Consider the following 19945-nt stretch of genomic DNA (forward strand, 5'->3'; position numbering starts at 1 on the left):
GATATTTAAATGGTAATTTTATTTATCGCGGAAAAGAAAAATGGAAAATAGAATCTTCATCTACATCTTCATCTTGGAGTAAAATTTCCATGATAAACATTAAGGAGAAACTGAACGGATCAGCTACATCACGAGTTAATAAATCTAATTTCGAGATTCATAAATTTGACATTGCGCGCACACACGCCTACAAAGCAGTTTTAGCCTTTTAAAATATAAAATTAATAATTAATTTATGAGTTAAGTAAAGATTTGCATTAAAATAGAATTAAAATTTTTATTTAATGAATTTTTGTGTCGTATAGTTAAAATCGTGGCAGTACAGTCAATATAAAAAAAGTTTTAGTTTGATATAAAATAATATTTATGATTTTAAGATTAAATTATATTCTACAGGACAAATTTTTACTTAACCCTCTATGGGCCCGTGTAACTTTCAGGTCACATTTCAATTTATCGATATTTTACCAAATAATTATGCGAACATTATAGGCCGCGTGACTTGAAAGTCACATAGTGAATATTTAAAACAATTTAAATATTTAAAACAAATTTTTTTTTAATTTAAAACAAAATTTATTTAAATTTAATTAACATCAGGATTTAAAACAAAAATTCGGCCCATAGAGGGTTAAATTCACAAATTAATTATTAATTTTTTATTTCAAAGAGCTAAAAAAATTACGTAATGTCAAATTCATGAATTTCAAAATTATATTTAATATTAATATATTAAATTTATTTTGACATAGCTAATACATCTAATTTCTCTTTCACAAAATCAATGACCAATTTATTCTATCAATGACATGAGAGAGACGTACAACGTCATCTTTTTTCTCAATTGTTCGCAAGATGCAACAAAGTTTTATAAAAGCTTGATTATAAGGAAGGGTGCAGCTGCGAATTAGCGAATTGGCGCGTTTAATCCCCGGTTTGTCGACGTGCAAACGTCGTATAGAGGCTGTACGTCGTTGCACCTTTCTACGTGGGCTAGTGCAGCGGATGCGGGTGGGCGGACCGGGATCGGGTCCACGATGCTGCGACTCAGGCAGGCAGGGCCCGCATTGAAACGAGCATCGGTAATTAAACGAGCACCTCGCTCGACGAACTCGTCATTAAAAACAACGACGACGACGACTTGGCGTCACGCTCTGCCGGTTTTCCTCCTGCTCCAAGTGTGTAGAGACATCGTTGCGATAGTATATTTCAATATAAATCGGTGCACGATAGTCGAATATTTAGCAAAGCTAAATTATTGTAAGAAGTTTGAAATAAAAACATTAGCCGGAATTGTTACAACATTTACGTGGTAAAGTTGTATACAAGGAGCAAAGAAACTCGTGCTCTCGGCCAGCTCGTTTCAAGACGGACCTTATACGGGCTCCGACACAGGGCTCAGTCCTCAACAAAAAGAACCGTTGCGTATGACACGCACTGTATAACAAGCGTTCGAAAGATCTTACTGGCAATCACATCGAACTAAAGTACATTCGGTACTCGACTCAGTCTTTGCCTAGCGGATTTCAATTTTGTCTCTATCTTTGCAAACTGTCTAAATAAATATAAACTAAGATGCAATATATATTTAAAATTTATAACATTTGTGTAACAGAAAAAACTACTCTATGCTTTTTTTGTGTTTTACAATTATTTATTTATAATACTTTATCTTTTTATTTTATTTATTATAATTTTTTCCCTTTAATTATTTAAGACACTCAACTTGTTAAAATTCTAAAAATATTATACTTTTTTTAAATATATATTAAAATTATTATATTTAATAAAGTATAATACAATATAATTGCGTATTTTTTGTATATGTTTTTTAATATAATTATCTGAAACTTATAAGAGATATAAAAATTTTAAATGAGAAATATTTAATATAATTAACTAAAAATAAAAGAAGTTTAATGCAAAAATATTTAGTGCTGTGAAAAATAATGCCTAGCAAAAATTTCTAAATTTCTTTCTCTTTCGGATGGGATGCAGTATCATGCTGTAACAGTATGACCGAAAATTATTCGCGTTAGTTGAAGCTCCACCGACGTATTAGGTACAATTGGATGCGTGGGCAATGTTAAACGTTAAATCGTTCCGCTAATCGTCACGATAGGACACGATGCGACAAGATTGTTATTCGCCCACGATCGAATTTCCTGTAAGATTGATGAAAAGAGTGCGCTCTGGGATTAACGGCGGATTGAATAATAATCACGGCATGATTAAATGGTGCGATGCAACAAATAAATTGCAACAATTTTTTTTTTTCTTTTTTTTCGATAGAAAAATTTGTCGATTAAATTTCGGTATATAAACTATTAGTAATATATATATTATGGATTAAATATTACAGATATCTAAGAATTTTAAAACAAAAATCTTGGTCGATAAAAAGAAGAAGAGGATAAAGAAGAAATATAATCGCTATTTATCTTCATCATGGGAGCTTATAAATCACGGCAATCCAGAAATGAATAGGTACATTAAATCGATGTCGCGCCTTTATAGCTTACTAATAAACATCTTATTGTTAGGTGCAACCACGAGATTTCTCTCTCACCAAGAGCATTCATCATATTTTTACCGCGATATTTATGTTAATAAATATAAAAATTGAACCACGGAATAACCATTATTCGAAAACAAAAGACGATCCTCATTGTCCCCTTGTGACATCTCGCTGTCGCATGTTAATCATAATTCGTAATATATTTTGTGGTTTTGTAATTTACTAAGTAAGAAAATATGTTTGTATTGTTCGGGTTTATTGTGACAGACTTAACTAAAGCTATTGAACATTTACCATATATTTATATTGGAATAATGTTTTTAAGTACGTTTTACCGCAGCATTTATTCACGGATCTCTTACCAAATAAAATATTTAGTATTTTATATTTTAAATTTATTATGGTTTTCAATTTTTTATTATCGTAGGATATCCCGTAATTAACAATAACGATCGGAAATGTAATTGAAAATTTTATATGTCGTTGTCATGTTTGCATAGAGATTATATGCACATTACTTATTATCATATTAGCAAATGAGATGACGGAAATTTCTTAGACTATTAGAGTAAAATGCAAAAAAAATAAATAATTTACTAGAAAAGAAATAAATTACTTTGTACATGTTGAGGTATAAGTTAATCTTTTGGCTCGATTATATCCTTAGAACGCGTTGAATGCTTCGCATTCCAGACCAGCGGTCTAAGAACAGAGCAATATCTCTCCCTACCTAAGGGTTAATCACAGAAAAGGGGAACGAAAAAATTTCTCGGATCCGCGTCCTTCGGTAGGTAGACGTTTCGGCGTGCTCATAGATTCTTGGGAACCCTCTCACTGGGATTGCCCCCTCTTAGCGAGCCCGTTCACCGAATCCGTTCTACGAGCTTAGGACCAGCGGAGATTGAGAGAGATTCCGATTTGGAAGATAAGGTATTAGAGAAGATCATCTCTTCGAGAAGTATAAAAATAATGCTCGTAAACCTCTGTACTTTACTGCTAAACGAATGCTTAGTATTCTTAAGGTTGAAGCTTCGATTAAGCTTTCGGAATTGCTACATTAACTGACTTGCGAAACTGGAGATGAAAGAGCTCCGTGATAAATTCCTGCTCGTGCTCTGCGTCATAAAGTCTCCCGTGTATCGATTCTGTTCGTTGGCGTGGCGTGGTGCGAGACAGCTTGAGGACCTTCTGTGAAACACATACCGCGGAATCGGCGGAGCAATAACGCGGGGGATACCTAGTCCGCCCACACACGGCAGCGTAATTTTACGCGCGAGTGTGCGCGCGTACAATAAAAATCGAGCGAGCAACGGGGGAGAGTCCGCACCGGTTCTCCATCAGGTTGTTGCTTACATTCATACCGGCCATGCCGTCGTCAATGCGAATTAAAAGCGTCCGTTGTGAGAGCGCATCTTCTACGCTCTGCAGTGTCAATAGTCGCTCACGTAGGTGTAGTCGCGTAAATGCCGGTGTGTCGTGGAAACATCGTCGTCACGTGTCTAACTGTAGTCTATGAACTGAAAGATTGGATTTGAAAATTTTTTCCAACTTAGGCGATTACACAAACCTGTATATATATATATATATATATATATATATATATATATATATATATATAGTAAATGATAAAATAAAAACTCTAAGATTATTTAAAAAAAATAAGATCAAAATAAAAAAATGATAATAAGATAATTATAAAATTATTTTTATGACACTATTAGATGTTTGATATTTTGATACGTGAAACATTTTGATGAGTTTAGTTCTCTCACGGATGATACGCGTATCTTTCACGTCCGTCCCAACGAAGCGCCTCATTTGCAACACAATATATGCGGAAGTAAGTATGCACGCGTGCATTTGGTTGTGAATAGACGGCCGGTACTTGGTGTCTCAAAAATTGTCCGATCTGACACAAACTGTTAGCCGCACGTATCGTCTTAAAATAATTTGATAATATTATTGCTCGCTCCTTTCGATAAATAAAAGTCTTTAAAATCTCTGAGAGAAAAGAAAGAGGGCAATCCTGCTTTACGTTATTCTAGAGGCAGCGCAAACACACGCATAAATCGCCCACGCGCACCACGCGACACTCTCGCCCGTTCATTCATTCGCTCTCATATCCCTCTTTCATTCAAAAGCTCGATATATGTACTTCGATCGCCCGTATTCGTCCGGGCTCTCGTAGATAGCCACGCGTGCATGCACACGTGCGCGTTATCGCGGTACAGAAACACACGCACGATGCGTATGTACATCGAGCATCAGCTCGACGACGTCTAACGTCTTGAGATTGTTGTATCTTAAGAGGAGTGTCATCATGTTCCATCTACGCTCCCGGCAATTGTTCGCTTATCCGTTGATTTCCTGCCTCGTTTGAATGCCCAGCAATCGACGACACATTAAAGACTCTTCGAACACTCGTCGTGATAATCCAGCAATGTCGGCGCATCGTTATTGGAAGACGACAATACGAGAAGAGAGATTGTTGAATTTTTTTTAATATTTTAAAGACCGTAATGTGACTGTGGGAACATCACGGTCTTACGAAAAACGTACTGTGAGAAATTTTCATTAATTTTAATAGAAATTATTTTATCTTGTCTACTCATGATTATAGTTTACTTAATTTTTCTCTTTTGTTTACATAACACCAGATTCGAGATGTTAGGAAAAACAAGCAATTTATTTAGGAGAGAGAAATTGTGTATATTTTACTGAAAAAGATATTATTTATAATATAAAAATTTATGTAAAATTTATTTATAATGTATATATATATATTATTTATAATAATTTTAATAAATTAAAATTATTTTTTATAATCTGCAATTTCTCTCAAATAAATATTTAATATCACATGTTAAATTATTTCCTTGTAAAATATAATAATACCGTTGATTTAATCATTCGCATATTATCTCGATGAAAGTGTCATGGTGCGAGTAAAGGTTTCGAGCTGACGAATGCAGCGTTTTGCTCCAGGCCAAATTGACGCAATCGCGAAAGATATACGTACATGGTGTTTCATACGTATCTTTTGGTAATCAAGAAAAAGTCGAGAGCTTAAACAGTCATAAAACAGAAAATGCAGAATCATAGGTAGTTTATTCTTCGCCTACATAATCTCTACCTGCAAAAATCTTGATACGAATTACGAATATTTTAACATTCTAAGCGAACCGTGGGAATGTATGCTTGTGTGTAATTGTAATTTATTATATATGTATATCTACAGAATGTTCCTGACATCATTTACTTCCTGTAGTTAGACTAATTACCGTCTAAGTCAAATTATAATTGATGTGCTTATCGAGTCAATATTGACATCAATCAATAACTTGTATTTTGAGTTATAATGCGATCAATATAAATTAAAATATGCCGAAAATTCCCTTTTCTCTTATCCTGCATTAATAGATGATCGTTTATCTTTATCTATTATTTCTGAATAAGTCCTCCAAAGTGAACATTTTATAAAATATTTGACAGATGAGAAAAGATATATCGGGACGCAAAGAAAACTAGGAAAATCAATGATGTTTGATCAAATTTTGATTCAGAGCATTTTGTAATCGCGTAGTAGTTGAAACATCCTGTATAAGGATTCATGATCCTTTCTTCGAGGGATTATACGTGCCCAGGATCTCACGAGGGCGCTGAAAGATATAGTTTGACCGTTTTATATGCGTGCACTTGGTACGTGGCATGCGTCCGCTACGTGTCCTGCATAAGATCGAAAGGCGGAGATCGTCGCGATCGTCGGTTCTCTCTCTTTGAAAGCAGCGTTTCACAATTAACACCGTTAATGTAATATTATATCGAGTTTAATTACGGTAGAAAGAGAAAAAATTATATTTTCATGAATCGTCTGTTCTAAATTCAAAGAGCGGTTCAATAATCTTCGAACCCGAGATTATTGATTATTACACGTATGTTGATTACGTTTATCTGCGACGATTTTATCTCCTGAAGGATAAATACTAATCGATGATAACACACGTATATGATACTCACATAGTGAATGATCGGATAAATAAATAAAAAATATTGATGTTTAAATAAATTCAGATATAAAAATTGACCTGTACGCATTGCGTTTCCAAAAATGGAGTCGGACATGACGACGATCTCCGTTCAGAATTACGTGTACGTCTTACACCCACGTATATGCTGTACCTACGTACATTGCGATCTTTTCACGTTCGAATTCGGAAGTTGCGTAGGTGCACTTCAGATGTGATTCACAGTTTTCTCAATTTCCAATCGCATCTTATTTGACTTGATCAATAATATGTATATTCATATTGAAAAATATATATATATATATATATTTTTTTATTAATATAAAATCTAGTTCGTTGAATCCTTTATCGATTTTTCGTGACACGATAAAATATTAAAATTGTGTTGTTATGTTTAAGCCATGTATACCAATATAAACAAAACATCTTTGATAAGCCACATTTCCTAGATTACTAATTGTTGACATAGATGACACGTTAAACATTGTTTACGCGTAGACGTAAATTATTACAGTTTACTAGTAAGTCCAACCTTTTGTTGGCAATCCTCCGTCTTACATGGAAATCTTTTATTCGTATTTTGTATATAAGACTCACCATTTTTGTAGACTTCCACATTGACCAATGTCTCCTCGTCGTCAGTATCAGGTCCGAGGGACACCGGCGTATATACAATAGAATCTCTCGATCTCATCTCTTGCTTTCCCACTTCAATTGGATGACGTTCTTATTTCGCAGTACATTCGACAACAGACTCTGAAATCCAAAATGAAAATATGAGAAAAAAAATTTTGTTTCTCCTTTAAGGGGATATACTTCTTTGAACTCTCGAAAAATAAGTATATTTTCTAGATTCTTTTCACACCGCAATGATTTGGTAAAAACTTTTCATTTTTTTTTTTTTACAATATTAATACAATATTATTAAGCATAAAATAAAGTTATTAAGCTAATTTAAAATTATTAAGCTAAATTAAATTATTAAGCTAAAATGAAAATTTTCAACTTAAAAAAATTTTTTTTTAATTATGCGAATATTGCAGATTTAGAATTTCATGCACGGTGTGCAAAAAAATTTAGAAAATATATTCATTCAGGTTTCAAACGACTATGCCTCCTTAATATATTCTATAGATCCTAAGAATTGAAATCCTAAAAATCTCCTTTGATAAATAAATACTTGAGTTTAGAAAGATTGAAAGAACATTCTGTGCATATACATATTGCAATGGAATTTGCCGCAATAAAATTTTGCCATCGAGGTATAGCGTACGCAATATAATCGTACGATAGAATTAAAGCTCGCGTGACTTTAGCGGATGACTCGAAACGCCAAATATAGCCAACAACTGTAGGAATTTTCACAGATTTTTCTCTCAACTCTATGCTTCGCGCGCTTAACGTTTTATGAATATCAAACATGATTGCAATTTTTTCCCCTAAATTTACAATCCGGCTTGTTTTACTACCAATCGTTCGACTATTTACGATTCTCATCTTAATGAATCTGAACGCTTGACGTCATGGTCTTTGTAAGGTGAAATGTAAATTAACCATGACGCGCGTGTGTGCAATGGTTCAACTATTGACTTAAATTACTCAAAGTATAAATAGAGCTAGCATAAAGAGCAAACAAACTTGACGGAATCGTTATGCGATATGAAGTCGATATTTTAATCACCTGGTTTTCACCGTTAAAAGCCTAATAATATTCAAAGTAATATTCTGCGGAATGTCAATCTGTACAATTTTATTGCGAACTAAACGCTTTCAGAAATCAAATAGAAATATCTCTTGGAGCGAGTAGTCTATTAGTTTCATATTTTATAAATTAATTTCCGCTTTCTTTTATAAAGAATATTAATTATATATAATTAAATTAAATTTCTCAAAAATGTAACGCGAGAAAGCAATTTTGAAATCAAAGTCATATTTTGAGTTTTAAAAAAACTGCAAGAAATTAGATTTCTTTTCTCAGCTTTTTCTTTAATTGTGCGTTATTGACGTAATATTGCAAGGAATTTCGACTAATACAGCTAGATGTATCGATATAAATTTTTTTTTTTTTTTTAATTATTTTTGAGCCCCATGGCAACCCCGGCGGTTCCTCGTGGCCGCGTACGCGTGGTTCCTCCTCACGTTCTGGATGCGGGAGTTATTTCGGGAGGCGCGACCGCCGCCGTCTCGACGTACCGGTAGACGCCGTCATTCTTCTGGGATTTGATCACCGGAGGAAAGATAGTCTCTGGGAATGCATCGCGTATACCGTCGGTCGATATTCTCGTTTCGCGCATTTTATACGAATCGTCGTGATAAAGGCGCATCCCCGACACGGGGAAAAAATTATATAATATTTGTCGTATGCAAGTAATATCTGTCTACATACTTTGTCTACATTTCCGTCATACAGCGGCGGATGCAGAGTTTCATCCCGGATGGTTGCTTACAGCCACGCCTTTATGTTCGCAGGGGGTCCCAGATATACTTGGAACAAAGAGGAGAAAAAAGAGGGCGAGATCTTTCGGCAGCCGTTGCTTAAAAGGTTTTCAAAGAAAAGACTACTGAAGAAAGTTTGCCTTTTCTCCAAATCACTGTTTATGAAAGTAAATTTATATTCCCGCATGTGGCAAAACAAGAGAACACTATCGGATAAACTGTGCATTTTAATGCGTTATTATTGTTTATAATTATTTATTTACATTTACAAATATCTAATTATAATCTAATCTCAAGTATGTCGAGATATTTCTTTAAAGGAAAAATAATTTGCTCTTAATAGAATCTTAAAAATAACGTATTTTCCTTCACTTTAATTGAAAACTAAATTTCAAAAATTTGACAGCAAAATTTAACAAATAAAAATATCTTACAAGCAGGTAAACTCAAAAAAATCGGATCTCTCTAACAATTATATCCAGCGGAAGAACAAAAAAAAGTTGTTCTATTTTTAGAATGCGTCTCTATGTCTCTTTCTCTCGCCGCAGTCTTTTCTCTCTTTTTCTTTCTCTTTTTTTTTCTTTTTTCATCTACTACAGAGTATTTCGGATCTATCGCCTACTCCTGCAAACGACAAAGTTCTATTTCTAAGTTTTCTCAATTTTCCGCGATACAGGTTTTTGCTTTTTTCAAATCAAAATGTTTGTGACCTGTGTATGCTATTGATTGCAGCCGATGCATATCGTGCAAATGAACTCATTTTAAAAAGTCGCGGGTTATGAAGCAAATTAAGTAATTGAGTCACGGAATAAAATAATTTGTATAATTACACACCAACGCTAAAAATGAGAAAAATGACGTGGGATAGTAGACGGAAGGAAATACGTTGGCATCCGTTTTACTTCAGATCCTGTCAACGGATTCTCACATAAAGTGAAAAAAATATATAAATAAAAAGAATAGATAAAGTGATTTCTTTCTCTCTATTTCTTTCTCTCTTGCAATATTAAAAATCAAAAAGATTTTTCTAATTATTGAATTCTAAAAGGCATGTGTGGATTAGATAATAAAATTAGATAATGGAAATTCACATTCAAATAATAAATTTTTTTTCGATGTTTTTAATGATTTAAAAGAAATAAAAAATTTAGGACTAAAAAGAAAAATGATAGAAATATGTGAAAATCGTTATAATATATAAAGTAGATAAAATTATTTATATTTATTTTTACATGATAAAACGCCCTGCATTCTTCTATTACTGCTCATATGTACAATAATCTAATTCTCTTTCAAAAAATGAACATGAGATGCTCATAACCGTACGAATAAATATCGTTTACTTGAACTCTTAATTAATTGACGTATTTTATATTAATTTTGTGTTATTACAACTATGGGGAGGTTAATGACCTCGCGACAAGCTTGCCATACATCTTGGCTTAGGTATCCTGAGCCCGGACATCTCTCTCGGGGAAGTTCTACCTTGATGTACCGTATGTCTCAAGTTGAACGAACTTGTCTTCCCCTAATCGGAGACGCTTCCTTCTGATTCTCTCAGCACGCGCACGTGCCACCTTACTGCTGTCGATACGAACACAGAGGGATCTTGTATGGAGGCTAAACCCTATTTACCACATGGTTTATGCGCTCGATGATCCCAAGAGATGACGTACCTAAATCGTTGCCGAGATTATCCTTTAGCTATATTTGACTTCAAACGAACAACCAAGTGTTGGCGCCATTGATTTTTATTTTTTTGAACTACACTCTGATTTTTATTGAAACTCAGTTTTAGCATAATTTAAAAAAATTGCATCGTGTTATTTTAAAATCAAAATCAATTAATGTCTCTTTTGTGTCATTTTTGGAAATAAAAAATTAATGTTTTTTAAGTTTAAACATTTTCTGTCTATTCATTTTATAAAATTCTCTTCTCAAGAGTCATTTCTCTTTTTTATTTTTAAATCTAGTCTCATTACAAAAAGCTGCTATGGAGAGTGCGAGGCACGACAAACACGTGCGCGTAAAGAACCGCGTGAAGAATTAATGAATGCGCGTGTTAAAATTCCGAGACTTTTTTGATTCATTTTTTTTTACTCGGCTGTTATCGCGTATTTTTCAAATTACATACTATGTATATATTAAGAAGTACAACCTAATCTATCATACTCGTATAATGAAAAGATATCGAACTAAATAAAATTAGTATAAATTAAAATTTAAAGAAGTAAATAAAAAAAACTAAATTTTCTTAACATTTGTACTAGGATTTTATCGTTAAATTAAAGGCAGCATTAATCATAATTTAGAAAACGGGATCTTCTTAGATAACGAACGGGGGGGGGGGATTTAAATGGCCTCTGTATGTATAAATTACGTAAAAGCTATATACAATCGTCGTGACAAGGATGGCAGTCTCGTGAAGAACGATCGCCGAGAGCCAAAGTACTCGCGCGAGGGTACAAAGGCCGCAAACGAAAGCGGGAGCACGCGCGCACAGCTTTTCGGCTGCACGCGAGAGGGTAGCTAACACGTCCCGTCTTGACGAGTGACTGTTGAATGTTGATAAAAATAGCGGCGCGACGGCGTTATACACCTTCGGATACAACGACCGGCATCAAACGGAAGGAAGAGTTCTCGGTCAGAGGAAGCTCTATTTCCGGTCTAAATCCTTCCCCGTCCTCCCCATCCCCCCTCCCCACCCCTCCCCACCACTCCCACCTTTCTTTTTCACTCTAAGCACAATCGAAGATCTTCTATTCTTGAAATTGTCAAGTTGTTAAGGAATACGATATGTCAAATATGTCTTGTAAAATCGAAAAGTAAATTAAAAAAACTGAACATATGCTTAATTATTTATTCACAATAATTTATTATTTAGAGTTAGATTGATCGACTTGTTATTCTATACAAATGTAATTCTACACATCTGGTTTTCCGACACAAATTTGATTTCCTTGAGAATAATAGGATCCTGCGAACTTTGATCATCCGAGTCACGCCCTGGCATAAATAATCGATCGCGACTTCGAGAGATCGATCGATCGTTCAATATGTCCTCATATATATCAACGCATTTAATGCATTCCAATTTTAATTATTAGTAGTGATATGCAATGCGCGTATTTTGTATTTTCTTTTTATTTATAGTTTATTTATATTTTTTCGACTGACTCTCAAAATTAAGATATTTTATTGTACTTGATATTCTTTTTTACACAACTTCGTCAAAAATATATTTAAACTGAAAAGTAGATAAAATCTTTTACATCTCTGACATCTTTTTTCGTTTCTCTAAAATTTTGAGAAAGTGAAGATTTAACAAGCTTTTCTTTTCCTGAACATTTCTCTATGTGTATGTGTATATCTATGAGAATCAATATACATATATTTATATAAATAAAATAAATTAAAAATAATTAAAAATAAAAATATATTTCTGGATTTTCGATGAAATATACAATTGGCTACTAGAAATTGTCGCGCCGAGTGTGCCTTACCGGTGTGTCTCAGCCTGGAAATAGCAGCGTCGTCGGGCCGTCGACTCCTCCCGAGATTCTCGCGTTCTGCGCGTGCACGATGACACTTTCCTTTCTTTCTTTCCCTTGGATTTCTTTGTCGCGGATGGCACCGCGCTCAAACAGAACCGAAAATCCCGTCGCCTCGCGAATATGGAACGAACAAAGACGATAATACCCGTGAAATTCGAGGAAGAAATTTCTCGACTGCTTGCGAGTATGTTTCGAGAAGACGAGTTTTCTTTTAACGATATAAATAAATAAATAAATAAATAAAAAATGTCGTCTAAAAAAAGAAATAAATAAACCGTTCGGTCGGATACGCGATCAAGTTTCGCGAGTAGCTTGAGGAGAACCCTCTTGTTCCCTTCAGGACTTCCGAACGAAACAGCGCGCTCCGACCGACTGCCTCGACTCGCCCCAAGATACGAGAAAAAGCTCGCTCGACGCGAGCTTCCCTCCGTCGTGCTTTACCCCGCCAAACCTTAGCTGTCTGCTACTTTACTTTAGAACTGCCTATATGCAACCATGCCGTCTTACATCTTCTTCCTTCTAATGCATCCTGTGTTGATAAACAAATAAATCAAATGGATTAACATTTTTTTAAATGTCGTTATATATTTTCTTATATTAATTGATTCTTGTCTTATTGTTATGTATGTAAAAGTATTAAATTGAAGAAATAAAATACTTTATACAAGATATTGCATGTTTTATGTTATACTCGTACAATATATATATTAAAATAAATGATGAAATCAAATATCTTGTAAATTATTAAATTTTTTAATATTATCTTAAAACTTTTATGTGCATAAAGTGATTAGCAAAATATTAAATATATAAAAAAAATCATATATAATTTCATAAAAAACTTGTTTTTTTTTTTAAATCTCAAAAACGTTCTTACAATAGAACCAAAATATTGATCATAGAATATCTTTCTTAAAATTCCACTAATTTTATCCAAAACAATTTTTCTGATGCTGTTTAGTTTTTTGAATACTTTGCTGAATTAATAAAAATAAAAAATTTTTTTATTAATAAAATTTTTTATAATGCAATTTCTGACGGTTGCTTACATTTAAATATCACAAATTATAATCTACGTAGGAGATAAAAAATAATAATACATATATGTGTTTGCAAATTATAGATATATTTACTTGATATTTTATCTCTTTTAGATACAAGTCAAATTATTTTTTTCGATAGAAAATTAGTTCGAAGTTATGCTACTAATCAAATGAGAAATAATGCCACGGAATTATAAATGCTATTTTAAATTTAACATATTATAAGAAGCATTTGAGAGATAATTTTTATTCCAAATACTTTCGTGAAAAATATCTTGCATCTTGTTTCAAGCTTAACGCGCGTGAATGCATTAATCATAATGTCATACATGAAGGATATATTTTGTTGAAGGCACATTAACATATATGCATGTCGACAAAGTTATCCTTGTTTTTAAAGATCGAGCCCCATGAACCGTGTTTGTCATTCTTCCTGGATGCTTGCTGTTGATAATATTGTTGCTGCTGTTCTCTCGACGATGTATGTTCTACCTTGTCCTTTCTGTAACGGAAAATAATATTGGATAAATATTTTTCTTTACACAGTCAGACCCAAAAAACTTCCGATTGACATGTATTCTCATCAATCAAGATTTTGATTTTAATCACTGCTCATGGTTTATTAAAAAATTATTAATAAATAAAATATATCACTGGCCACGTATTTACTTTTTGTCCTTAATAAGTAATCTTCAAAAGCCTACATTTTTTTAAATATTTTGTAATACATATTTTTACAAAACTAATTCATACAAAAATTAAAATTCACATTTTTATTGCTTTTAATTAATAAATATGAATAATATACATACTTGATTTCTTGATAAGGTCCTTTAATCGCGGATCCGCTTATATCCGTCTCCACCATTTTTTTTCGAATTTTAGCTGAAAAATTGTATTCCTTTTATTCCGATCTTTAGTTAAACCAACTTAAAGTTGATATTAAAAACAAGCTGCATTGACAATAAACGATCGCTGGAGATAGTTTGTTGAACCTCTCAATAAACACTCGAAATTCGATCACCGTAAGAATCGTTTTTATTGTTGCAAAGAAGAGAGAAAATATTTAATTTTTATTCTAGAGTTAAAAATCTGTCTTTTTGTAAAGATATATTTGCAATTATTACGTACTTTACGGCACGTGATGTAAATGAACGAGGACTAGTAATTCAAGTCGATTTCCAGTGTTGCCTCGTCGACTTCCTTTGCGTGTTCCAAGATTTTTGGTCAGTCTGTGAAAAAGATACAAGAGTCATAAAAATCATGAAATATACAATTATTTAAAAAATATTTATATAATTTTTATATACCATTTATATAATTTGTATATACTATAAACTTTCAAAATATATAATAACAAAATATTATAATACGATAAAATATAATTGACGCATAATCGGAATATTCTATTAGATACGTATGCATAAATGAATTAGAATGCCTGATTTTTATGTATCGCAGAAATTAAAATATGCGATATGAACTACTTAATTATAATTATTTATATTTAATAAATTCAGATTCATGTAAGAGGAAAAAAATGAAAGAATGAATAACTGATGATGCAACATTCTTGTTACAACATCTTTCCTCTAGAATAGATTCTCAGAATCTCAAGGTATATTAATTCCTCAATATTCGTTATATCACAATATTTTTTTTTAAATTGCATTTTTTAAATATATGTTTAATTTAAAAAAAAATATTAGCAAATAATATTTGTCGAATTTTTCACAATCCCAATTTCTTATTGTGAACAAAAAAAAAGCAAGTGTAAAATTGCAAAAAATAAAAATTATTTTTTAACTATATTATCATGCAAAGGAAAAGAATTCGCTCTCAAGGTAATCTTGTCTAATCGACAGACAAATTAAAAAATAAGCTCTTCGACTAAAAAGATCGATCAAATGACTAATCGGCAAACTGTAGACCCTATTTTCTATGATTTTCCGCTCACCTGACACTAGGTAGAAATGTTGGGGAATTGCCTTGACAATCTAAAATCTTGCACCTCATGGACACATAAGTCTTTGCGATCGCTGCGAAGATTAGTTTGTCTTGATAACGTATGCGCTATCGAAGCTGCACAATATTTAATACTTGTTAATTAGATAGAATAAAGTACAACCAAAATTTTTTTTGAATCGCGAAAATAAACTTTACGGCCTCCAAAGAACTGAGGAAGACTGCTGGTTCTTCGTCGATCCTGTTCTTACATAGTCACCAGCATTCCCCTTCTTCGCTCATCAGGTCAGCATCAGGTGGGGATGTTATGGTTATTGGATATAACGATGGACACTCGTGGTTACATTCGTTTATTAAACGTTTTGTTGTTCATAAGACACATATCTTAAGCTAAAAGTGATCAATCACTGATTTCCTTCGGTCTATCGGAAATGATGCGCAAAAGTGAACGCATTTACAAAAAAAATAAATCAATATTATATTATACGTTTTTTGTGCTCTATTATAAATAGATATGAATAAAAGATATGTCTTAATTTTTTTCCAGAAACCATGTTTTCCATTGTGTCATTTTATTGAAAAATTATCGACTTTTTCCATTGACTCTCTTCAAGTTCTTCACAGTTGCTAAGATCCATTATGACGTGGACAGGTACCTCTCATTAATGCGTCATTTTATATGATCATTAATAATTCATAAAATCATTAAAAAAGATTTTATTATCTGTAATAGTAATCGTTCAGTTTATAACTTAATCTATTTTAACTTCTAAATACAATTACACATTATGAACTAAAGTAAACGTGGATTAGCTATGAAATTATATAATTGTAAAATAATTATTTTTTTTCTTGTCAGAATTTTACATCAGAATTTAACGTAAAACAAGAGAGAACAATTTAGTTTTATTAAAAAACAATTATTGCATAAATGTGACTAATAAAATTAAAATTGATCTCTATATAAAGAAATTAGGAAAAATAGTTTAATTTTTTTCTTAAAAGAACAAGTTTTTTTTTAATTACAAAATATACTAATATTTAAAATTAAATTTTTATTTTTTAATAAAAATATATTTAAATATAATGTCTCTTTTTCTCTTTTCTAAATCTTACTTGAAGAAACAAATATAATAAAAATTGTTCCGTGGGCGGGAAGAGATGTCATCGGAAACGAATCTCCTGTTCCTCGAATATCTTCAACACTCTTTTCCCATAAAATCGCAATTGGTAGCGATATAAAAACAAGAGGCAATGTATCCGTAGTCAATGATCTAAAAACACGGGTGGGCTCACGTGACAGTGTTAAAAATACATTTTAAGGCTCGCGATCCAACGATGCACGATCCTCAGAGACACATGCACTTCCGTCATTGTACTTTCGCGAGAACGAGTCATGTCGCCATAGATTTTTAGGAGATATTTTTCTCTTTTATTTTCCATTCTTTTTTATAACTTTGTACAAAATTTTTTAAGGACAGTGTAAAAATTTTTTATCTTTTTGACGCAGCACGAATGCATATCATGAGAAATATCGTTATTGTTATTTCGAAAAAAACAAAACCAGAATTTTTGAAGGAAAGAACATTTTGTGAAGAAATCAATGTATCTGTTAAATTAACTTTATAATTAAAAATGAGCAAGTATATTATAAAAAAGATTTTAAAACCAATTTCTCTAGAGATTTCTATTATATAGATCTTTTGAAGCGACATTATTTCTCAGCGATTAAGTATTGCATTTGATCTAAAAACTGATATAAATATTTAGATCATTTATTATTAGTTTACTCATTAAAAGTTTATAATTTATTGTCTATTTATATGCTGAATTGATTGATCCCGATTTCGAGAGATTCTGAAGTTCGAAAGTTCTTTTCTCCTGAGAATTTCTCTTATTTGGTGAATTATAAAAATAGCAAAGTATTTTTTTTTAATTATAGAATAACAAGTAGAATAATATTATATTATTCTACATGTTGATTTCTGAAAAAGAAAAAATATCTCCCTCATTTTTTTTCTGTTCTTAATGAGTACATCAGTTAATATTTCATTTCATTAAAATAAAGAAAAATATTTATTTTTATTTTTATATATATTCATAATTCTATCACTTTGTCATTCACTTATAATAATAAAATCTCTCTTGCCATTCAATCGGATCGCGAGTTTAAGATATTTTTTAGCGGAAGACAATGCAAAAATAAAACGCGCTAAAAATGGATATCGTGTGAAATTTTTATTGCAGAACTCAACGATTCTGCACATGTAATATATTTTTTATCTCACAAAGAAGTCACGTTAGTGCCGTGCCCACTGAGCAGAATAAATTAAACTCAGAGGAGAAATAAAAATCAGCCTATAGCTTAAGGTAAACTAGAATCTGATGCAATATCGAATCTCCATGTCGTCAGGATACACATCGCATCGCAAAATTCCTCCCTATCATGAATGTTATATATAGAAATATACAGAAATAATAAGTATAAAAAGATTTAACGGAAGAAAGCGAAATGTGTACAAATATCCGAATAAAAGCACATTTTAAACAAGATTTGATTCATTGCAAATGGCAAAAAATTAAGCACGATATTTAAAAATTGAAATATCTTTATGTATTTATAGCATTTTTTATAAATTTTATTTCATTTGCGTGTGCATTTTTTCATCAAAATTTTATTACAATTAAGAATTGAAAAAAAATATATAGTTTAATTTTATATTTTAATTTTACAGAGTTTATAATTTTTTTTCCTATAAAATTTCTTATGCAAAAATGAAAAAATTAAAAAGATTATAAAACAACATAGTGTAATGCTTATTAAATCAAAATACCACATAATTAAAGTAAAATCTATATAAAATAACTTTATTCATACACAACAATTATATAATAAATTTTATATAAATATAAATCGAGATAAATCATTATAGAATATATTTTAATTATATTCATTTAATCATATAATTATGCATAATATATACAATAAAAGAACTTAGCATAACACTTTTTTAACTAGCCGAAACGCTACAACTTTTTGCAGGATTCAAATTAATCAGATTATTCGAATTTTCAGCTAATTCGGTAATACTAATTCTACCACGTTGTCGTACAAATTTGGCAACAGATTGAAGTTCATCTTTCGAAATATAAATAAACTTTCCTCTATCGTCAATTACTCCTGTCAAATTACCATTTGTCTGCAATTCTTGAATTCTTTCTACCACACTAGCTGTCTTTAAACCAAAATGTGCAGCTAAGTCTTCTAAGACTAGCACTTTATTCTGCTTTATATATGTTAAAAATTCTTGCAATAAATTTTCTTCACCCTCTTTGCTTTCCTGTTCGTAACCTTCTTCTTCAATGTTAAAAGCTTCTTTCATCTTTAAATATTCTTCATACTCCTTCTTCTCTTTTTCCTCTCTAGCTTTTTTCTCTGCTTCCTCTAGTCGCAGTTCCTCCGCGCGTTCTTTTTCAGCCTGCTTGTCCCTCTCTTCTTGTAAAAGTTGCTCTCGTTTTTTACGCTCTTCTCTATCTCGTTCGACTGCCTCTCTCTGAATCTTTTTTTCAGCTTTAGCTGCTAACTTTGCCCGTTTTTTCGCTCCTACTTTATGATCTGGTAATTCTATTTTGTCATCCGTATCATCATTATCTTCGTCGACTTGTCTGTTGTCTTCTTCATGTGATTGGTAATTAGTATTTCCCTGCATACGATGTCTAACATTTCTCACACCAGCTGCTCTTCTTATTGGCCGACCTTGTATCGCAGCATCTTGAGCATTAACCCGTGTTTCTTGGATACCTAGAGGATAAAACTGATTTGTTTATTGGTGGACATATGATAATAATTTTTTTTTAATAAACTTTTGACTTAATTTGTTAACTTTTTCATAAACAATATAAGTCATATCGATTTGATGTAGTAAATTGACAATTATTTGACCGACAAAAAAAAAACTTTCAAAACCAGTTTGAAGAGGTTAAGTGACAGAAATATGCATTACAAAAAAAATGTGATTTTATATATAAATATAAAGTAATTTTGTATTCCTAAAAAAAGCTATCGCTAAATAAGAACGTACCTTTGGATCTGCGTTGTAGGAAAATAATACATATGACAATTAATACAACGATTGTTGATGCGATAAATATCAACAGATTCACATCCATTTCGGCAGATTACGATTCCAATAAAAATTAAAATTTAATTAATTGGGAGAGGAATTTTAGGTGCTTTTATCTTGATTAGTCAAATTTTGATTTTTAATCTTTATAATTTTTAATTTTTTCCATGCGTAGTTTTTCCAAGACAAACTTGACAGCGCGCCAGCTGATTGTCGGAGTCGGAGAGTCGGATTCGGAAGTATCGATAATTCAAGTTTATCGGTGGCGCCACCATTAATG

At 31.9% G+C, this 19945-nt stretch overlaps 1 protein-coding gene and 1 long non-coding RNA gene across 2 annotated transcripts; both read right to left on the reverse strand.

The window, feature by feature from the left end:
* Positions 1-13638: 13638 nt before the first annotated feature.
* LOC126850382 (uncharacterized) lies at positions 13639-14458 on the reverse strand. Its single transcript, XR_007687534.1, has 2 exons — positions 14389-14458; positions 13639-14078 (listed from the first exon to the last, which is right to left on the reverse strand). It is a non-coding gene; the product is annotated as an uncharacterized LOC126850382 (long non-coding RNA).
* Positions 14459-18382: 3924 nt separating this feature from the next.
* On the reverse strand, positions 18383-19906 carry LOC126850341 (DDRGK domain-containing protein 1-like). The gene is made up of 2 exons (XM_050593224.1): positions 19624-19906; positions 18383-19343 (listed from the first exon to the last, which is right to left on the reverse strand). The coding sequence occupies exons 1-2, from the start codon at positions 19709-19711 to the stop codon at positions 18553-18555; spliced, it is 879 nt and encodes a 292-aa protein (XP_050449181.1). The 5' UTR covers positions 19712-19906; the 3' UTR covers positions 18383-18552.
* Between the last annotated feature and the right edge of the window lie 39 nt (positions 19907-19945).

Source organism: Cataglyphis hispanica, chromosome 6, assembly GCF_021464435.1.
Source record: "Cataglyphis hispanica isolate Lineage 1 chromosome 6, ULB_Chis1_1.0, whole genome shotgun sequence".
Taxonomy (NCBI): domain Eukaryota; kingdom Metazoa; phylum Arthropoda; class Insecta; order Hymenoptera; family Formicidae; genus Cataglyphis; species Cataglyphis hispanica.